At 37.1% G+C, this 23,519-nt stretch overlaps 1 protein-coding gene across 1 annotated transcript in view; it reads right to left on the reverse strand.

Annotated features, from left to right (window-relative positions):
• Nucleotides 1-3,923: 3,923 nt before the first annotated feature.
• Nucleotides 3,924-23,519, reverse strand: part of LOC127664602 (ankyrin repeat domain-containing protein 26-like) — a 34,011-nt gene continuing 14,415 nt past the window's right edge. Inside the window, exons 7-12 of the mRNA XM_052156643.1 lie at nt 18,987-19,185; nt 13,456-13,534; nt 9,729-9,823; nt 6,556-6,682; nt 5,020-5,310; nt 3,924-4,211 (exon numbers count right to left, since the gene is read on the reverse strand). Coding sequence (XP_052012603.1) covers nt 4,005-4,211; nt 5,020-5,310; nt 6,556-6,682; nt 9,729-9,823; nt 13,456-13,534; nt 18,987-19,185 — 998 coding nt within the window. The 3' untranslated portion in view covers nt 3,924-4,004. The remainder of the gene's footprint in view (nt 4,212-5,019; nt 5,311-6,555; nt 6,683-9,728; nt 9,824-13,455; nt 13,535-18,986; nt 19,186-23,519) is intronic.

Here is a 23,519-nt window from a genome sequence, read left to right on the forward strand (position 1 = left end):
GGTACAACCACTCTGGAAATCAGTCTGGCGGTTCCTCCGAAAACTGGGCACCTTACTTCCAGAAGATCCTGCTATACCACTCCTGGGCATATACCCAGAAGACTCCCCACCATGTAATAAGGATACATGTTCTACTATGTTCATAGCAGCCCTATTTGTAATTGCCAGATGCTGGAAAGAACCCAGGTATCCCTCAACAGAAGAGTGGATGCAAAAAATGTGGTATATCTACACAATGGAGTACTATTCAGCCATTAGAAACAATGAATTCATGAAATTCTTAGGCAAATGGATGGAGCTAGAGAATATCATACTAAGTGAGGTAACCCAGACTCAAAAGGTGAATCATGGTATGCACTCACTAATAAGTGGATATTAACCTAGAAAACTGGAATACCCAAAACATAATCCACACATCAAATGAGGTACAAGAAGAAAGGAGGAGTGGCCCCTGGTTCTGGAAAGACTCAGTGAAACAGTATTCAGCAAAACCTTCAGCAAAACCAGAACGGAGAAGTGGGAAGGGGTGGGTGGGAGGACAGGGGAAGAGAAGGGGGCTTGCGGGACTTTCGGGGAGTGGGGGGGGGCTAGAAAAGGGGAAATCATTTGAAATGTAAATAAATTATATCGAATAATAAAAAAAAATTAAAAAAAAAAAAGAGCTTCAGAGAGGTTGAACAGGTAAGCAAAGAGGCACAATTTTATAACCAAATCTACTGCTGTCTAGAAGGGTTGTACTTAAAAAAATTGTTGATGCCCCTGTATTAAAGTGCAACAAGTTAAGAAATGTTTAGTTGGTTGATACATTTTTTGTGTCATACTCATAGGCATTTAAATATGCATAAATCTATAAAACATATATACTCCAGATATAGAATTAAATGGCAAAGTGAAACATTTCCTTCATGAATTTGGTAAGTCAGGCTACCCCTGAGGCCGGTAAACTATAAGATCTTCGTCGAGTTATTAGTTGTGGGGCCTGCCCTTTTAGCCATTCATGCAGCCCTCCCTCCCATACTGAATGAGCAATTATGTTTAGTAACTTCATAATCTATATTTCTGTTCACACCTGCAGTAGACCTTAAGGTCAACAGCAAGGATAGTTCCTTTTGTAAATTAGAAAAGCATTAATGTACCAGAGTCTCTCCAGGTAACATACAAATTTCCTATTACAGAGACATAACATTCCAATAGCCAGAATAATAGACTCTGTGGTGTGTGCTACATTCTTTGAGTTTCTATTATAACCTTCCTTTAAACACTTCTACTTAAGTGAACATTTGATGAGGAGAGTTCCAAAATTACAGCTATATGAATTAGCAATTCGAAATAACTAGCATGCATATGTACTTAGCTGAATGTCCACACCTCAAGTAAACTTTTTTTATGGAAAGGGAAGAAAGTGTCGCAGATATGAACCCACACACCTACAGTCACTGGATATTCGACAAAGGAGCTAAAAACATCCAGTGGAAAAGAGACAGCATTTTTAACAAATGGTGCTGTATCAACTGGAGGTCAGCATAAAGAAAAATGCAAATTGATCCATTCTTACCTCCTTGTACAAAGCTCAAGTCCAAGTGGATCAAGGATCTTCACACTGGGCATATACCCAGAGGATTCTCCAGCATGAAATGAGGATACATGCTCCACTATGTTAATAGCAGCCCTATTTATAATAGCCAGAAGCTGGAAAGAACCCAGGTATCCCTCAACAGAAGAATGGATGCAAAAAATGTTGTATATATACACAATGGAGTACTATTCAGCCATTAGAAACAATGAATTCATGAAATTCTTAGGCAAATGGATGGAGCTGAAGAACATCATACTAAGTGAGGTAACCCAGTCTCAAAAGATCAATCATGGTATGCACTCACTAATAAGTGGATATTAACCTAGAAAATGGGAATACCCAAAAGATAATACACACATCAAATGAAGTACAAGAAGAATGGAGGGGTGGCCCCTTGTTCTGGAAAGACTCAGTGAAGTAGTATAGGGAAAAACCAGAACCAGGAAGTGGGAAGGGGTGGGTGGGAGAACAGGGGGAAGGAAGGGGACTTATGGGATTTTCGGGGAGTGGAGGTCCAGAAAAGCAGAAAACATTTGAAATGTAAATAAAAAATATATCGAATAAAAAATAAAATAAATAAATAAATAAATAAAAACAAGATACACTGAAGCTTATAGAGGAGAAAGTGGGGAAGAACCTTAAACACATGGGCACAGGGGAAATTTTCCTGAATAGACCACCAATGGCTTATGCTCTAAGAACAAGAATCAATAAATGGGATCTCATAAAACCACAAACCTTATGTAAGGCAAAGGACACTGTCAATAGGACAAAATGGCAACCAACAGATTGGGAAAAGATCTTTACCATTCCTACATCTTGGACAGGGTTAATATCCAATATATACAAAGAACTCAAGAAGTTAGACTCTAGGGAGTCAAATAACTCTACTAAAATGGGTACAGAGCTAAGTAGAGAAATCTCAACTGAGAAAACTCGAATGGCTCTAATGAAATGTTCATCATACTCTGTCATCAGGGAAATGCAAATCAAAAGAACCCTGAGAGTCCACCTCACTCCAGTCAGAATGGCTAAGTTGAAAACTCCTGGGGCCAGCAGATGCTGGAGAGGATGTGGAGAAAGAGGAACACTTCTTCATTGCTAGTGGGATTGCAAGCTGGTAAAACCACTCTGGAAATCAGTTTGGTGGTTCCTCAGAAAATTAGACATAGTACTACATGAGGACCTTGCTATCCAACATATAATAAAGATACATCCTCTTCCAACATATAATAAAGATACATGTTCCACTATGTTCATAGCAGCCTTATTTATAATAGGCAGAAGCTGGAAAGAACCCAGATGTCCTTCAACAGAAGAATGGATACAGACATTGTGGCATATAGACACAATGAAGTACTATTCAGCAATTAAAAACAATAAATTCATGAAATACTTAGGGAAATGGATGGAACTAGAAAGTGTCATCCTGAGTGAGATAACCCAATCACAAAAGAAGACACATGGTATGCACTCATTGATAAGAGTATATTAGCCCAAAATCTCAAAATAAACAAGTTACAATTCACAGACCACAGGAAGCTCAAGAAGGAAGACCAAAAGTGGGGGTGCTTTGGTTCCTCTGAGAAAGGGAACAAAATACTCACAGGAGCAATTATGGAGACAAAGTGTGGAGCAGAGAATGAAGGAAAGGCCACCCAGAGACTGTCCTACCTCAGGATTCATCCTATAAAGTCATCAAATCCCAAAACTGTTATGGATGAAAAGAAGAGCATACTGAAAGGAGAGTGTTATGGTTGTTTCTGGAGAGGCCCTGCCAGAGCCTTACAAATACAGAGGAAGGTGCTAATGGCAATCATTGGACTGAGCACGTGGTCCCCAATGGAGGAGTTGGAGGGCAGACTGGAGGAGCTGAAGGGGTTTGCAGCCCTATAGGAAGACTGATGATGTCAGCCAAAGAGATGCCTCAGGGCTCCCAGGGACTAAGCCATCAACCAAAGGGTACACATGGCTCCAGCCAAAGGAGTGGCAGAGGAATACCTTATTGGGCATCTGTGGGGAAAGCGGTCCTTTGTCCTGTGAAGGCTCAATAGATGCCCCAGTAAGGGGAAATGGATGGGGTGTGGTGGTGGGAGTGGGTTGGGTGTAAGGTCATATTCTTGGAGGCAGAGGGGGGAAGTATGGGTTGGGAGTTTTCGGGGGGGGGAACCAGGAAACGGTTCATTTGAAATGTAAATGAAGAATATATTAAATAAAATAATAATAATAATGGCAGGACGAAAGTTGCATCCAACCTACAACAGCTGTGGAGGAATGCTATCTGTCCTACACAAGTGATTTAAAGGGAAGTACACGTATGGATATTATTTCGGGAAGGTAATGTTCTTTCAGGCTCTAATAGCCACATGAGTCATTTCACTAGAGTTTAAATTCAGTGCACTGGCTTACTAGGCTTCCAAAGTCTGACTTACTTTTCAAGTTCATATTTCAATCGTTCTCCAAGTTGCAATTCTGCTCTATATTTTTCTTCAAATGTTCTCCGTTGTGCTTTCACAGAAATTGCACGAGATTTTGTTTCCACAATCTCAAGTTCAATTTCCTTATATCTATGCTCCAGTGACATGATGTAATCCTGTCTTTCCTGATCTTTCTGTTGCTCAGAGGCAGCTAGTTCCTTAAGAATATTAAAAAGAAACATTTTAAAGGAGGACAACCAAGGAGATTTCAAATGTATTAGGAGGAGTGGTTGGTGTTATCAAAATCTTGTATTCATGATGAAATTACCAAGATGAAATTAAATAAATAACTTCAACTCACAGAAAGATTCTGTTTAAATTACAAATATCAATGTATATATTCCAAATAAAGGAAACACTTATTTAAAACCTAATCATCCAACAAATTATTGTGTAATTTTCTCTGCATTTGGCTCCACAAGGCAGAGAATGTGTTAAATGAAAGAGAAAGGAGTTGGAGTTCAAATTCTTTATCAACAACTTCCAGTGGATTTAAGCAGAATTGTTTTAATAATTTCTTTCTGTGGTGCTGTAGTCAGAACCCAGGGACTTGTGGATGACAAAGAGATATACAACCATAGGACTACAGTCTCATCCCTGAGGTATTCATATAACAATTCAAAAATTAATAATATAATTTCAGAGTAAGCCATGGAACTTATAAACAACCGAAGTACATTATCATATCCACATCACAATGATTTTCTTTCCCACCATGTTTCAATCTATCTCATAAATCACAACATTTCCTATTGAAAACTGGAATTCTGAAAGATGAATTCTTTTAGCATTAATGTCAAAACTAACAGGATTATCAATAGAAGGGTATGGCTTCTTTTTCCAGAAATCAACAAAAGAAACTGCTGTGAAACACAGAAGAAACACACACAATCATACAAAAAATATAATTGAATATGAATTTTGAGGTGGAGTGAATTACAGCACAGGACAAATGACTATAGTTACCCGTAAGACTTGGTTCTCTTGGTTTATTTTTTCCATGACTTGACTCCTAGCTTGCTCTTCAATGGCTTTCTTATGATTTTCTACCTCACTTCGCTCTACCATGTTCTTGTCCATATCGGCTTTGAGGCTGAGTATTTTCTCTTCAAGCTGCTTTATTCTACCCTCTTCCGCTTCACGGTTCTCCCGGGCTGCTTTCCTTTCTGCTATTTTCTGCTCCAAAAGATTATTTTCATCTTCCTTGCATTGGCAGCGGATTAATTCTTGTTGTAGTTTTGTTTCCATACTTTCAAGCTGAGTGAAAACAATTAATATTGTCTAGTAATGCAGTAGGCAGAAAAAAGGTTAACATAACACTAATAGCAATTTCAGCATGATTCCAATTGAATTCAACATGAATTTTGGCATGGATTCACCATGAATTTCAACAATTTCAGCATGAACCCAGGCTTTACACCTGGTTTTCCACTTCACACATTAATGAATTATTGATAAACTTAAATTTAAAAAATCCAACCAAATCAAACAAACAACACAAACTCATATATACAACAAATATAACACACACACACACACACACATATGGAGAGAGAGGGAGAGAGAGAGGGAGGGAGGGAGAGAGAGAGAGAGAGAGAGAGAGAGAGAGAGAGAGAGAGAGAGAGAGAGAGAGAGAGAGAGAAGCCATAAGCTGTTTTCAGATCAGGAAAACTCTCTAAACATTATTAGGTACATAAGTGAGGTTCTCATATGTCTTTTAACTAATTTAATATTGGAACGACTGTCAAATCATCATGTCAGTAACTACAGACATTTCTTCTTCACAGATAATAAAAGGAATTTAACTAGAAGTCTCATGTGAAATGAACAAAAAAAATAGAAAATGAGAAAAATAAAGCTAAAGTATATGCCCCTTTCAAGAAATGAAGAAAATATATATATATCCCTTCCAAGAAATGAAGAAAATACAAGCTTTTATTTTAATTTTAAAAATTGGATGCATTTTCTCTTTTTCAAAGTTTCTAATGTTTACTTCTCCCTGCTTCCTTCTATGGAGAACTCCATCTCATTTCCTTCTAGACTGAATTTTTTTCAAACATACAAACTACTTTTGAAAGTTAATGATTCCAACTAATATTTAAACAATTACTTATCTTTGATAAAGTACTTCAAATCTCTGAAGTTTAAAGGTATACACAATAACATCTTCATATGAGTTTAAATTTTTTTCTTGAATTATGATCAATAAAATCCAGCCTGAACCACACTGTGTTCAATAGAGGAAACTAACATGAAATTGTTTTTCCTGAACATATAGAGTCTGGGACGTGGTTCCTGTGACTCAAATTTAGGCAGGGGCATACATGCCAAATGGGTTTAGAACAGCATAGAAATTTCAAGACACAAATATGACACATTTTCAATCTAAAAGGAAAGTTCTTTTGAATATGAACTCAAGTTTTCAAAAATTGGCAAACTCTTTATATTTACATTGTACTAAATTAGATGCAATTTTTATTTGAAAAATTAATTTAAATTCACCTTCTCTCTTAGTTTCAGTACCGTATCCTCTTCGCAGTGACTTGTACTTGAAGCATTATAACCTGAAAACTCTCCATTTTGATGTCCATCTGAGTCCTCCTCCATCATTGTGCACAGGTCCATATACCTAGACAAATATGCAAAACAATTAAGTAAACTATTATCACCATTGTATGTTTGTATATTTGTGTTGTTTTTTATGAAATCTGGCTTTAAACATTGGATCTTCCAGACTGTATTTTACAAGTATTTGCATTACAGATATAAGAATAAGCCTGGTTAGTAACTGAAGATTTTAAATTATAATCATTTAATACATTATGAATAGTAATATGGTTTATAATACTAAAGCAAAATTAATAATAATCAAAAGTGTGATTCTGTGACTATTTTAAAAGTATGAGATTGAAATAATTTTAATTTTTGAATTTTAAAATAAATACCAGGACAGAGAAGTAGGAGGGGGTGATAGGAGAATGGGCAGAGGGAAGAAGGCTTAGGGAAATTATGGAGAGGGGGGAACCAGGAAAGGAAAATCATTTTGAATGTAAACAAAGAAAATTGAAAATAAAAAGTTCGAAAAAATAAAATAAAATGGTTGAAATAAAAATGGTAAATAAAGTATTAATATTGAAATCAGGAACTGAATGTTATAAATATCATATGTCAACATATATTTTCATATATCAAAATAAATGATTTACTTATAATTTTGTTTTTAATTTCCAGGATTGTTTGTATGTGTGTGTGTGTGTGTGTGTGTGTGTGTGTGTGTGAATGTGTGTGTGTGTGTGTGTTTGTGTGCATGTGTGGACTTTGTCTCACTGTGTATACGTACACAGGAATGCAAGTATCCTCATAGGTACAAGTACTGATACTTCAGAAGTTGTTGTTACAGGGAGTTAGATGCTACTTGAAGGTAGATGCTGGTAACTGAAATTAGATACTATTATTCTGTTGGTTAACTTTGTTTTGTTTTGTTGGTGTTGTTTATTATTATCAACTTGACAGACACAAGTTTAATTTGAAAAGAAAGAAACTTTACTGACAAAATTATTGATTATACCATTCTAGAGACATGCCTGTGGGAACATTTTCTTAATTACCTCTGGATGGGGAAGAGGCTTAAATCATGTATACACACAAATGAATACATATGTTCAAGACACACAAACACATGCAAATAAACAACGATTCATTCCACATAGTAGTACCAAGTATGTGTGGTGTGTGTAAGTACCTTGGTTGAATTCCAATCAAAATTAAAATTTAGAATGAAGACAAATAAAGCCTTTGAAGGATAATTGGGAAAAGAAAAGAGGACAATCAGTGCGTTAAGACATAGGGGATCAAATATAGAAATATGGGGAAAGACTTGAAAAGATTCTATGGCCCTTTGTAGGAGAAGTATTTGAACACTTGGGCTCCAGTTACTGATGATGCTTGGGCAGGTTATGGAAACGTCAGGAGGCAGAGGCTTGCTGCTTTCCCAACTACTGTGGAATCTGTCCCTCTGTAAACACAGCCCGTTTATTCCTTAAGTTTTCTTTGGTCATTGAATTTATCATAGCACCAGATGTGTAACTAATGCAACCTTTTAAGAAGAAATCTAGAGAACCTCCTAATGTGGTTTTCACAAAATGCAGAAGATGCAATATCATATGCAGAATGTTAAATCACAGGAAAACACTAGTCACACTTTAGAGAAATCAAAATTAAAATAAAAAATAAAAACAAAAGAGGCCAGCCATGTTGGGAGACTCAAAAGTTACGAGAAATTTTGTATTATTTTATTTCAGGTGATAGAATAATGACATCTTTCATGCATTACAAGTCTGAAAGTTTTCATGTTATCTATCATTCTGTGTACTCATTAAAATAGAAACAGAAAGGGCTGGAGCATGGCAGCAAGGGAGGGAGATGAAGCAAGGGAAAGAGGAGAGAGAGGGGGAGGGGAAGGAATCGAGGGAGAGAGAGAGAGAGAGAGAGAGAGAGAGAGAGAGAGAGAGAGAGAGAGAGAGAGAGAGAGAGAGAGAGGCATTCTAAGCCTGAAGATTCTGTATTCAGGATGTCAAAAAGTACTTAGAATGCACCTGTGCTATGCATGCACAGGCATTTGACAATGTTCCAAAAAGTAATAGAGTATTATAGTTATTCAGCAATATATTAGTTATCAATTGAGGCTCCCTTCTCTTAGATGAATATAACTTGGTTCACAAAACTAGGCAGCACAGAGGCCAGAGAGGAAGGCTGCTTAATGGATTGCCGCTCATATTTTGCCTGACCTGATTTCTCCTACACCCCAGAATCATCTGCCAGGGATGGAACCTATACACAATGATCTTGTTACCCCACATTCCATGGTCATTAAGAAAATATCTGCACATGTTTCTTATAAGCAATTCTTCATAGAGGCATTTTCTCAATTGTGGTTCTTGCTTCTCAGATATGTCTGGATTGTGTCAAGTTGACAAAATCAACCAGCACAATTAATGATTACATATAATTTATAGATGCCTTAAAATAAAAAGACATGTCAGTGGCCTTAAATGAAAATTAAATATTTTTGGATTCTGAGCTCTGTTTGATACTATAGAACAATTCCTATATAAAATATAAGACATCAATCTGTATGTTAGTTTATGTACACATACATGTAAATTTCTTAAAGGAAACTCAGGTTTGAAAATGTTTATATTTCATGTGTATATGGATTATGATCATGGAATATTAGTATATCTTTTTATGGGTCCACATGAATAACATATCATGGTTAAATATTTAAAAGTAGAAGAAAACCCAATTTTATCCATGTAAATTTTGATCTTTTATAACAAGCACACAAACAAGATATGGGTATTAATATCTGAAATGTAGGAGGAAAAAAATAAAAGCATATTTCAAAGTAGAAATTGAAAATATATTAGGAAGATTACAGTTGACATCAGAGAATGCTTTCACTGTCACTTATTATGGTCAAAATCATCACAGAAGTTAGCAATTAATACTGTTCTTCCAAAATTTGAAATTGTGTTGTAGGTTTCTTATATGAGTTTAAAAATAGAACTATTTGTTTTATTATAAACTTGTAGACAAGATAGGAATTTATATTTAGGTTTTGGTAAAATCACTCTTTAGTTGTGGGTGAATGCTTTGATAAATAAATGTCATACCTGTCTATTTCTTCTTCTAGTTCCCTATTTCTCCTTCTCATTTCATGCAAACTCTGTGTCAGTGACAGGTACAACTTAAACTGTTCTTCTTGAGCCTTTTCAGACGTTGAAAAAAAATATATGAATACAATTTTAACTGTAGAGATCCACTTTTCTTTCTTAGAAATATTATTTACCAAGCATAATATTCTTAGATAATTCAGAACATATTTTCTGAAATTGATACATGTGAGCATAGATTTCAAAATAATAATTTTTAAAATTGTCTTATGGATTTGGGTGTTTGGCAAGATTGTATTTTTTGTAGGCTTAGGCCTACCTATTGCCAGATCTGAGGAGGAAATGTTACCAGTTTCCAAAAGAGCTAGAGTTCCAAAAACTAGGCATTGACACATGGATGCTGGGACCTTAACCCAGGTTTCTGCAACAGCAGCAAGTGCTCTTACACACTTAGTCATCTCATTGGCCCCCAGATAACACTTTATAGAAGACCTCAGCTATGTGACATTTTCATTGTGACATTTTTCTGATATATAAATTTATAAATATTATTTGTTAAACATGGGAAGGTTTTTTTTTCCTAGCTCACTAATGTAGCCCTCTTTCTGGGACTCTTCTTCTGACTCTTCCTCAGTAACGGTCTCCTTGTTTCTCTACTGTCTATTATACACCTTCAGTCTATGATTCTGACAGCACCTCCAAGGTTGAAGTCCCCACTCTTCCCACTCTAACCCTCTCTCCCTCAGGACTCACCATTTTTCTGCTATTAGAAATGTCATCTTCCATGCTTGCCACAGTAACATTACATCATACTATCATAAATAGAGACCACACATGTACTCTGAAATCTATCCTGTGGTTCCAGAATTCTATATTTCTTCCCTAGGTAAATATTCCATTCCTAACTTTAACCTGTAGAAGTCAGTCCCTGGGAGGATCTTATGAGTCTCTAATAGAACTCTTCCATGACCCAAGATATGGCCAGTACCAGTCTGAACTCTGTCTTCCTTACCCTAACTCTCATACTTCCTCAGTACACCCTTCAATAGTAACAACTACTATAATTAATGGTCATAATTACTCCTCTTTCCTTTGGTATTCCAACCCTACCAAGTCTCCAAGACCATTACCATGCACATTGAAGAACTCAATGCCACCAACAATTATCAAAAGGAGATATTTCAAACTTCCAACACTCACCTTCCCAGGACTTATGACACTCACTTAAGAGGAGTCACAGGCAGAACTCTTCTCCTCGGTTTGCTGTGTTCTTACCTTTCCATCTGTCTTTTTCACCTCATCATCTGTGGACATACATGAATAGCCTCCCTCCCTCAGCAGAAAGAATATTCATATTCCCATCCCTATGCTACTTGGGGCTAAGAATCCTATGACCCTCTTGAATGGCAAACTTGCTCTGCTGGTCTGGTCAAGCCCTTGTTTCCCCTCAGTAACTCACTCTATTCCTGACATTGGAGGACCTTTGGGGAGGATGTTCTTTACTCACAGTGTGATGGTTGGGATATGCATGGTTCTTGGGAAGAGACACTCTTAAGAGATAAGGCCTGCTGAGAGTAGGTGTGGTGTTGTTGCAGGAAGTACCCCACTGTGGCAGTGGGCTTTGAAGCTCCACCCATTTCTGAAGAGTGCTTTCTCCTACCTTCCTGAGAATGCCAATCTATTGACAGAGGTTGGATCATGATGGAGAACTCTTAGTTCATTCTCCAGCACTATGCCTGCCTAAAAACTAAAATGCTTCCTGTCTTGGTATTGTACTGGACCTCTGAACCTATAAGCTAGTCACAAATCAATTTTGTCCTTTATATCATGGAATCTGTTCCCAGCAATAGAAAGCCTAAGACATACACACACACAAAAAAAATGGCTTTGCCAACTCTCTTCTTGGTACATTATTCATTTCATCAAGACATGTTCTCATCTAACTCACCCCTAATAGCACCTGCTGGTGAAGGAAGAAGCCATGCCTTTCTCTGGCAGAATATGCATCACTCAGGTATCCTGTCCACAACTGGCACTGAGTGACTGAAAATATGAGTTCAAGCCAATCCACACTACTAGCCCGGACTTCCCACCTCAAGTCTCTTTAGGCTTGCCTCCTTTCTCTTTCATTTCTCATAGAAAATAAAAACACCAAGGGTGTGAGAGGGTACCCGGTCCTAACGGGGAGGTCTTTAGTCAAAATGACCAACAGCGTGGAAATGGAACCTGAAGAGACCACCTCCAGTAGATAGACATGTCCCGAGTTGAAGGATTTGGCAATCTACCCATCTCAAAATATGGTCCCAGGATTGTTCCTGTCTAATGGAAATGCAGGGACAACACTGGAGCAGAGACTGAAGTAAAGGCCATGCAGAGACCACCTCAACTTGGGATTTATACCATATACAGATGTCAAATCCCTAACTCTGTTGCTGAAACCAAGATGTGGAAGAAGCCTGGCATGGGTGTACTCTGAGAAGCTCTACCAACACCTGACTGAGACAGATACAAATACTTACACCAAACCATTGGCCTGGGCATGGGGAACCCTATGGAAAGAGTGAGGGAAAGGACTGAAGGAGGTAAAGGGTATTGCAACCCCATAGGATAAATAACAGTATCCAATAACTGGATACCTCAGAGCTCCCAACAACTAAGCAACCAACCAAAGAGCATACAAGGGTTGGTCCATGGTCCCTGCTACAGGATTGCCTTGTCTGGCCTCAGGGGGAGGGGATGTGCTTGTTCTTGTGAATGCTTGATGCCCTAGAGAATCAAGATGCTAAAGGGATGATGTAGGAATGGATGAGTTGGTGTGGGAGCACAATTAGAGGTTAAAACGGTAGGGGAAAAAGGTGGGGTGTTTGTGGAGGGGCTCCCAGGAAGAGGAATAACATTTGAAATGCAAATAAATAAAATAATATAAAAATAAAATAACAAATACTAAAGATCTTTCAAAATGTCATATGGAGACCTGATACTATAGAAGCTTTCTAAAGAATATTCATATACACATGTATAAAATGAGTGAAAAAAGCGTTTCTACAATGGGGTGATGCTGGCCCTATTCAATACCGCAGTGGTAATAAATGCTATCCCAGGAATGGTTTTCTTCTTCTACAGTTTTTGACAAGCGAGGTCATACGATATTCAGGTACTTCCTAATGCTCTTGGTTACCCTCTAAAACCTGATGGAAAGAAATTATTCCTGGAGACCTCACTCCTTGAGCTATAACATGTGGGAATCTACAATATAACCTGGAAACATTATTCCCCTTAGCTAGCTTTCATAGTGCTAGAAGCTGCTAGAGGAGAAAAGAAATCAACACATATGTAGATATGAACCCTGCTGCCTGCAACTATGACTACCATTGCCAGCCATCACTGGTGGTAAAAAAGACTCTTAATCTACTGTTTTCTAATTGGATGTAAGGCCCCTTTTATATGTTAAACCCATACCTTGAACTGTTGTCTGAGCCAAGAACCTGTGACTAAATATATCCTATCCTTAGTGGAGAACCTACTACTGCACTACCTCATGGGCAGACAATTAACCTGACTCCTATAATTACTAACAAATAGTAACAATGTGAAGCTATCAAATATTTGAACAGGGAGAATATCTGACTCTCCTAAAATGTGGTTATATGCTGTTTCTGAACACAGGAAAATTTCTTTCAAGTATTAGAGAATTAAAACAAAATGGACTTCATAAGTCTATACTTACCGGGGTTCTTGAAAGCTCTTCATTCTCCTCTGCTTGGAGGCTTGCTGCATCATTTAATTCTAAACTTTCAAGGGTGGCCCTAAAAATATGTTTTAAAATGATTGTGCATAACTGGCCACATTGGAAAATACCAAATTAGTTTCTGAAGAAACATTCAAATGATTACACAAATTCTGAAAAATTTGAAAGATAGTGATTTGGAAACTATCACTCTCTCTGTGCCCCTTTGTCTCTATAAACTTTAGATGTAATTTGAAGAAATATGCATTTTCTTTTTTTGTCTTAGTGCATATCAAACTTTCACACATACAAAGCATACACACATTGAGTGAGTACCACCCACCAACAAACTATGAATTTTAAGTAACTAAGACCAGAATGTTTCCTGATTTCAAAAGTGTGTAATTACTATGAATGATGCAATTTCTCTTTCTTCATTCTTTCCTTGAAAACACTAGAGCTATTCAGCACAGTGCTTACATTATAGACCTCTGTGAGTGACCCTCATGTCCCAAGATCATGACGCAGTTTGCGTGTTCATAAAGTACCTCATGCAACTAAAAGAAGCACTAGGTAGACTGTGCCCTGTGTTCCTGTTGCAAAAACAAAACACTGCCCTCAGGTCTTTCCTGACATGATAGACTAGAGATTCTCTGAAATGCTGAGCCGATATATTTTTCTCTATCAAGCTGACTTCTGAGCGATCACCTCCATAGTGAGGGAAGTGATTAAAAAGGAAATGGAGTCATTTAATCACTTCTGTAATGATACTGCCAATGTGTTTCTTAGACTTTGGAGACTTGAATAGTGGGCATTTGGAAAACGTGGGAACTGTGGTTTACATTTGGCTCAAAATAAGGCTGGACTAATGAATCACTCTTGCATGAGTTCATGAGACCAGAAAACTCACTTACATGAATGCAGATCATGAGCTTGCAGGTGGAATAAAGAACTCTTCTACAGAGTTGGCCCAAGGCCATACACATTAGATTCTGTCCTATAATCTGTATCCATCCCTGAAAATCTCAGTGATATGGAATTTAAAAGTAGTCAGTAAGTTTATTTAGTGGAGGAAATATTCCAGAAGTCATTATACTTTGTGCTATCACATTGTTAATGCTCATGGTTTTAACTTTGCTTAGGGCAACCAAGTGAGTTGAAAAGTATACAGGTTATTTAGAAATGTGACATCATCCTGGTGGAAATAGACAAACTTTCGACAAGATGGCTAGCAAAGTAAAAGGCTCATCAACCCTGAAAACAGCTTAGAGTACTTTGCATTAACAGGGCTGCCTTTGAGACAGGCCCAAACTTCAAAAGTACATGCATAAAATGAAAACAAAGAGGGAATGCATTCTTTAGGATAGCAGTGACTCTCAACCTTGAATACAGCCTCAGTTATACTCTCCTACTAAAAGCCAGATGGGGATTTGAGTCTTGAAGTTTGGCTGCCCTGTGTCCACAGGCCTGGGTGTTACTTAAGCTGCAAAATCACTAAGTAGTAACCATTCTGGTGATAGTCTTGCAGTGTATGTCAAAATGCAAGCATAACTTGGCAATGGTGCGATAAAGCAGTATTGCATAGAAACGCCAGTTAGACAAGACGATGTGAATCTGTTAAAGTCCATATACAGAATGTCTGAGTGGTTTATGTGTAAAGGAGTGAAGGTAACACCTAAATTGTCAAGATGCAAAGAAGTAATAGGATGTTGCAGATGTCAGAAATAGAAGATTTTAAGTGATGGAAGTACCAGTAAATGAATGGAACTGGCCCAAAATCAGACCACATGTACTATATGGCACTGCAGAGGCAGGGCTGCCCAATCCTGGTGGAGTGTATGTGGCACCACCATGTACCACAGACTGTGGGTATGTTTTTTATGTTTGTCCTGCTGGGTTTCAGGCTGTACTTGGTATAATATTCATTAATATTTTCCTATTATTATCTTTTGGTATATATTAGGTAATTGACATAAAAACCTATGTAATTTTCATAATTTATGAAAGGAATTGGACTTTAGTGTCAGAGAAAAATGGCATTATGAGTAATGTAGAAACTATTAAGATTATCTATTTGGCCTTTGAACTTGGACTAAGCAAATTTTGCATTGTCAGATAGCCACAAGCTTCTGGGGGGGGTCAAAAGAAGAGTGCTATAGTTTAAATTTCATATAGTCACCATGTTTTAGTGTTTTAAAGCTTTACCATTCCATTGACTTGCCCAACATGATGAAGTGAATGTCTCATGCACTGTGAACCCCAATGACCTTTTGTAAAGAACCAGGAAAAATAACTTTTGTTTCATTATGAATCAAAATGTCTACCCTGCATATTGTGCTGATGTTGAATTAGAACACAGCCAGCACTTCATTTGCATGTTGCTGTGGCTATGTAAACTACACCTCTAATGTCACATCAACTGTAGTAGGAATGCCATTGTCCATAATGCTTCATGTCACTTCATCCAGGTAATTCAGTGATATTTAAAGACACATAGTCAAGGACTACTGCACAGTCCCTGAATAAATTTGCCAAGTTTGATAAGCAGGAAATTCCATTTTGTTGTGACTTTTGTTTATATATGCATTTTTACTATGGTTTAAACACACATTAAGTACTGTGGCTCATATAAGGTCATATTTGTGTTGTTGAATTTTTCATTTGAAAATGAACATGAAGTTTCCAACTCAAATGAACAACTTTGAATAAAAGCCTTCAAAGAATACTCATCACAATGTGAGCTACATACAATAACTGTGTTGTGCATTAATATGATTGCAACTGATCATCCTCTAGGTGGTATGACAGTAAGTTTACATAAGTTTCACTGAGTCCTTTACCATACTACTGAAAGTGGCAGAATATGAGGAGCTTGAGGCCCTGAACACATCACACTACATCATGTATGTTCACAAATTACATTGAACAAGCCATTTTGTACATTTGTAATAATGCATAGGTTATGTTCTTAGTACTGCTTGGCTGGAATGATCATGTTACATTACACTCAGTATCTCCCAGCTTAAGCAGAACGTAGCAGATAAGACTATGGGAGGCATCACAAGCACTGATATGAAAATAGCAAAGTGGAATCAATATTCTCTAGTCAATTAACATCAGTTCTCATGCAGTAGTATTTTCACATCTATGGTGGGAAATGGTAGGAAATACCTACAACTGCAGTTCCTCAAACTATGAGGCAGTTTTGTTCACTTTCTTTATCTGCTTGTGTTTTCCTGTATTTGTTTCAGGGATTAATGTGTTTCCTCTTTAAAGACTTCTACTTGTTTACCTGTGTTCTCTTATATTTCTTTAAGGGAGTAATTTATGGCCTTCTCAAGACTTCTATCATTTTCATGAGATGAGAATTTAGATCTGAATATTGCTTTTCAGGTGTGTTGGGGTATCCATGGCTTGATGTGGTGGAAGAACTGGGTTCTGATGTTGCTAAGTAGTATTGGTTTCTGTTACTTATGTTCTTGTGCTTGCCTCTTGCCATCTGGTTATCTCTGGTGTTAACTGGCCTCACTGTCTCTGACCAGAGCCTGTGCCTTCTTGAAACCTGTGATTTGATGCAAGATATTTCCTATCCATTCACATTGAGGCTGTGAGAGGCCAGAGATGACAGGGGAGAGAGGAGGAGGAGGAGCTAAGAAAAGGAGGGTTAGAAAGAGAAGGAGCATGGGAGCTGCACGAGGGAGTGCAGGAGGGGATGCACAGATCCAGATGGTGTCAGATGGGTTTCTCCTGTACTGAGAGGTTAGAAATATTGGGACAGAACTTTATCATTGTAAATTGGCATTATGAAATTGGAACTTTCTTATATATAAATATATTTGGTTAACTATTCAAGTTTGAGGGTCACTCTATACCGGATACATGGAAGGACTGGTGCAAAGGCCTGGTTGTGCAGTACTTTTTATAAATAACTGCTACAGTGATCCTGGGATTCTCTGATCCTGGATGTGTCAGAACTCCTTGGGGTCAAGCTGCATCTGGGTGGGGCCTGAATGGGTGGGAATCCAGAGCACAGGCTCAGCTCTGGGAACAGGTGCAAATTGGAAGGAGCATGGGCCTCTGGCTGGGCAGGTCCTAAATTCTAAACTTCCTAATACTGTGACCCTTTAATATAGTTACTGCTATTGTAGTGACCCCGAGTAGAAAATTACTTTTATTTCTACTTCATGATTGTAATTTTGCTATTTTGTGTATTGTAATGTATATCTTTCAATGTATTATATGTTTTGCAATGTAAATATTTCCTAAGGGTCTTATATGACACCTGTGAAAGGGTCATTTAACCCCTAACTTAGTAACAACACACAGGTTGAGAAGAACCAGTGGGGTAGAGAATGAATAATTACAATATCTTATCTAAAATTACCAAAAAAATTAATAAAAATATTAGGTTTCAAGTTATTCTGTTCACTAAAGTTTATAAATTTTATACAACTAAACTATAATCTTCATAAAATATAATTAGCCACAAGGATGTTTCACAAAGGAATAAAGAATGTTAAAATATGTTCAAGCATTTTGTTCATTATTAGAATCCAACATCATACAGATCATCTCAAATGCATTCTTACAATTTTTTATTTCTATTTTATTTTCTTTCAATTTACTCTATCAATTATATAAATCATACAATTTACTTGATAAATTTAGTAATCAATTACAAAGTATCAAATGTCTCTCAACATACAAATTTGAATTTTTTCTGTGAATTAATGTTGAATAATCTATTTAGAAATCATATATTTGCCTTGTGCATATGAGAATGAAATAAGATCTAAGTTTATCTCTATGGAAGGGTGATACTTTACTACTTTATTTAAAATTCTTGGTTCACTATAAAGCAATATAATATTAAAAGAATTTGTCTTAATTAAGAAAACTATTGTTTCATATTCCATCGGTGAAATTTGAAATTAATATAAATTTTGTTTGGAACAATTACATCAGCCAAGTCCTTTAATATGATTTACATCCTTTAGCTAAAGGAATCAATATTAAAGAATATATTCAAATTTGTATTCAAATAAAAATAATTCAATATTTAGAGAAGCTTTTAAGAAAGTGTATTCTTTGTAGCATAATTGTAAAATATTTTTTAAAACTTTAATTGATGCCTCATGAAAATGAGGTTTCTCTGTAGATATCAAGAGTGTGATTGCATGGGCCACATACATATATCTCATATACGCATATGTACATAATTATGGAAATAGTAATAATGATATTTGTAATTTAATTATTTTCACATTCTACAAGGCTAACAATTCTCCCACTTAACAATTGAAGCACCCAACCAGTCACCCCAAAATCAAACAACTGAGGCCAGAAGATCACAAATTTGGGGTTTCCCTAGACTACATAAAGATATCTATCAAAAGTAATAATAATAAAACCCAAATATGAAAAGTTCTTCCCTTTCAGAACACTTACAAAGTTAGTGACAAACTACAAATGTTCTATTTATGCTCTAATGAAAACAGTTAAAATATTTCTCTAAAATTGGGACATCCTACCTCAAACTGCATAGCTCATCTTGCAGTTCAGCATTTTCAATCTCTAGTTGAGACCACTCCTCTCGCAGTGCAATAATTTCATTACTTATACGTTCACAATCTTCTTCAATTAGTTCACAGTTATGTTTTTCAAAGTCTATTGATCTTTTATATGTATAAACTGCACCCCAGATTTTCACTAGGATCTCAGAATTTATATCTGTATTGGAGAAAAAGCACAATTACAGTACAGCAGCATTTTTGATAAATAAAACAGACTAGAGTTTTACCTAAACATGATGCACTGTAGAAATGTATCCTGAGGACCCACACAGTGGAAGACATGGTACATTCTGAAGATATGAAAAGAAGACAGTTAAGGTGTTTAGTTTAAGAACTAGTAGAGAAGACAAAAAAAGACATAAAACCAGATATTACAGACTCAGATGATACTGAAGTCAAACAAAGTTTTAATGTTGAATAAGCATGCAGGAATATGCCCTAATGGAAGGGATGAGTAGGCATGAAGTAAGAACAAGAAGTAGTTGGTCAGAGTGTGAAGAGGCACATTGCCAGTATTCTACAGCAGACTAGAAGTGGAGATGCTACTGCCCTCTAAATCTAAACAAGGTCAAGTAAAAAGTACTGATTTTGATTCCTACCTCAAACAACACAAATCAGAAAAAAACATGTTTTAGACACTGAAGATTAAATGCTTCAGACATGACATAAATTGTTAGCTAATAAGCACTAAAATAGTTTGATGATATTATCCCAATTTTCTATCTCTGTGCTGAGATAGTACAGACTAGGTTAGAATATCATGAGGACAAAGCTATTCTGACTCTCCTAGACTCCTGGAGCTGTGCAGATAAGCTATTTGGTGAAGAAAGCAGCCAGAAATCACAGGCCAGAAGTCTGGAAAATAGACACAAAGAAGAGGGGATGCTCTGGGCATGTTACTAGGCCGTCTGAAACATACTATAGAGCACATAACAACATTGGAATTCCAGGAAATATCCTGGGGCTGAGGGACACAACATCCCACACAATTAGAGGAGACCACCAGTGTTCACACAATGCCAGGAAAAGGGCATGTCTTCCCATAGGCTAGAGTAAACAAGGAATAATTTACAGGACTATAGTTAGCAAAAAGCATTGGCATGCTTTAGGAATGGAGAAAAAACAATATGCTGGGTGCATTTGTTGTGGTTTACCTAATAATTATACAAACTACAAAAGAAGGACCAAACTGATTATAAGAAATATATAATGCATATATAGAATTCAGAAAACTGTATAGAATGGAATGGAGAAGAAAGATAAAATCATTATTACAGACTAAAATGATAAAGAAATGAAACTAAGTTTTGACATCAAATAAGATAAAACAAAATCATAAACATAGTTAAATATATTAAGCACATATTAGTTACATATAAGTGTTGATAAATAATAAATAAAAATAGAATAATAAAATACATATATGAATGTCATGAGGTCATGTGTCATACTTAAATAGTTTTCATTTATTATTATATGGACACACAGATATGGGTATTAATTTAAATTAAAAAAAACTTACATTACTATAAGGACACAGATATGGGTATTAATTTAAATTTAAAAAACTTAAGCGACAAAATGTTGCATAAGGCAAGAATATAAATAAATGTGAAGATGCATAATATAAACTGATCACATTTCATGGCATTACTGGGTGCCACTATGGTAAGCTCAAGGCTCATACAACTGTGAGGAAAATGCCATATGTGGATAAATCCTACAGGGGCAGCTTTTGCTTTCAATAAATTTCTCTCTATATTAAGTGGCTTCTCATAATTTTTATGAAACTTTACCAAAATATATGGTACAGCAAGCACACAAAATCGGTCTTAACAACTCTTTAGAGTATTGGTACAACCTGCACTCAACCAGTGTGTTGGAAAGTTATGTTTTGTGAGAAAGAAAATATTTGTGTATATTTAAAATGTTGAAGTGTGACTTTCTGGTTTTGTCATATGATACAAACTCACATGGTGTTTTGCTGAAGCAAGACCCAAGGGAGGTCAAGTCATATTTGGAGAGATTATAAGTAGAACACAAAGACAGTGATAAGGAGCTTGCATAGCTAGCTATGCAACTCTGCTTTGGTATTGCCTCTATACTGATCTTCAGTTTGCTGAAAGAGACAAGGCAGAAAACTCCTGGCATTCCAGCTGGTCTGACTTATTCCTAGCCCCTGCTGACTTATGCCAACTCAGGGGAGGCCTAGTATCTTCTGCTGAATTGTGCCACCATTGCTGACTCTTGTTTGGTGACACTTTTGTACTGCCCTGTTGGTATCCGGAGACTACTGAACTTGTCTGATGTTATCCTGAGTAAGGAGATTAGAATCACCATCCAAAGACCTACTTTTAAACAGGTACACATACCACTTGTCCTATTTCCAATTTTTCCCCTGCCTTTGGATGGTGGGCTAGAAAGTTTATTGAAATGGTTGATAAGCTGTATTAATGTACATATTAAAAAATCTAAGCTTACACAATGTTGTGACATGATTTGAAATGATGAGGAATGACAAGATTTCTCAGTCATTAAAGTGTTTGCTATGCAAGCTATTCTAAATTGAATTTGAACTCCAGTACCCATAACTTAGCAGGTTTGGGGGTGTGTTTTGTTTTGTTTTGTTTTGTTTTGTTGTTGTGTTCCTTTTTTAAGCTATGCATGATGGTACATTCTGTCATCTTAATGCATGGGAGGCATAGACAGGAGGATACCTGGAGCTCACTGGACTGCCAACCTAACTGAATTGATTAGCTTTGACATCAGTGAGAGTTGCTCTTTCAAAAGAAATGAGGTTGAGAGCAATTTAGGAAGATGCATTACAGGCACACACACATAGATATACATACATGCATGCATGTGCATATAAACACACATACAAAAATACATTAACACGCACACTCCATAATATTGTAAAACATCTTAGCAGATTAAAAATTAGATCCATCAACCTTAAGGGAGCTAGCTAAGTGTATATGGGTGTTGGCTGCACAAGCATGAGAACCTGAGACCAAACCTCCATACAGAAAACACATATGACTACACATGTGCTTGTAAGCCCAGCCTTTGAGAGCTGCAGACAAGACCATTGGTGCTCATGTGCCAACCTACCTTCAAACTCAGTGAGGTACCATCTCAAGGAATTAGGAGGATAATCTTAGAGCAGGATACCTCAACTCCTCCTTCAGTCTGTGCATACAAAGCGATGCTCACACCCAGTTACACACACACACACACACACACACACACTCACACACTTAATAAAAATAAAATATTTTTTTGAATTTTAGAAGACAATGCTAATACCAAGTAGAAGAGAGGAGCCAATAAAAAAAGAGCAGTAGTCTAAGAGTGTCTACTCAAAATATCATATGGCAGAGTCATCATGAAAGGATTCAGCATCCTTTACCAAAGTGACTCCAGAGAGCTGCGTCAATCCTCCAGTCACATGAAGAAGCAGCTATAAAAACAATAAATTCATGAATTTCTTAGGCAAATGGATGGAACTAGAAAATATCCTGAGTGAGGTAATCCAATTACAAAAGAAAACACATTGCATGCACTAAGTGATAAATGAATATTATCCCAGAAGCTCGGAATACCCAAGATATAATTCAGAGACCATATGCAGCTTAATAAGATGGAAGACCAAAGTGTGGATACTTTGGTCCTCCTTAGAATAGGTACAAAATATACATGAGGGGAAATACAAAGACAAAGAGTGGAGCGGAGACTGAAGGAAAGACCATCCAGAGACTGCCCCACCTGGGGATCCACCCCATATACAGTTACCAAATCCAGACACTATTGTGGATGCCACCAAGTGTTAGCTGACAGGAGCCTGATGTATCTGTCTCATGAGAGGCCCTGCCAGTGCCTGACAAGTACAGAGGGGGATGCTCTCAGTCAACCATTGAACTGAGCACAGGGTTCCCAATGGAGGAGCTAGAGAAAGGAACCAAGGAGCTGAAGGGTTTTACAGCCCCACAGGAGGAAGAACAATATGAACCAGCCAGCACCCCCAAAGCTCCCAGGGACTTAACCACCAACCAAAGAGTACACAAGGAGGGGACCCATGGCTCCAGCCACATGAGTAGCAAAGGATAGCCTGGTAAGACATCAATAAGAAGAGAGGCCTTTGGACCTGTGAAGGCTCATTGCCCCAGTGTAGGGGAATTCCAGGAGAGGAACTGGGAGTGGTAAGTTAATGCACAGAGGGAGGGGGATGGGATAGGGGGTTTCAGAGGGGAGACCTGGAAAAGGAGTAACATTTGAAATGTAAATATAGAAAATATCTAATAAAAAATTAAGGAAAATACAAATAATAAAAGAAAAAGAAAGAGAGAGAGAGAAAGAAAGGAAGGAAGGAAGAGAGAGAGAGAGAGAGAAAGAAAATCACGCTCCCTCCCCAAAAAAATCAAACAAACCAAAAAGAAGTAACAAAAAGGCACACCCCACCAATTTAATGTATTGGCTGACTGGCCTGTT

This window comes from Apodemus sylvaticus, chromosome 14 (assembly GCF_947179515.1).
Source record: "Apodemus sylvaticus chromosome 14, mApoSyl1.1, whole genome shotgun sequence".
In the NCBI taxonomy this organism is placed as follows: Eukaryota; Metazoa; Chordata; class Mammalia; order Rodentia; family Muridae; genus Apodemus; species Apodemus sylvaticus.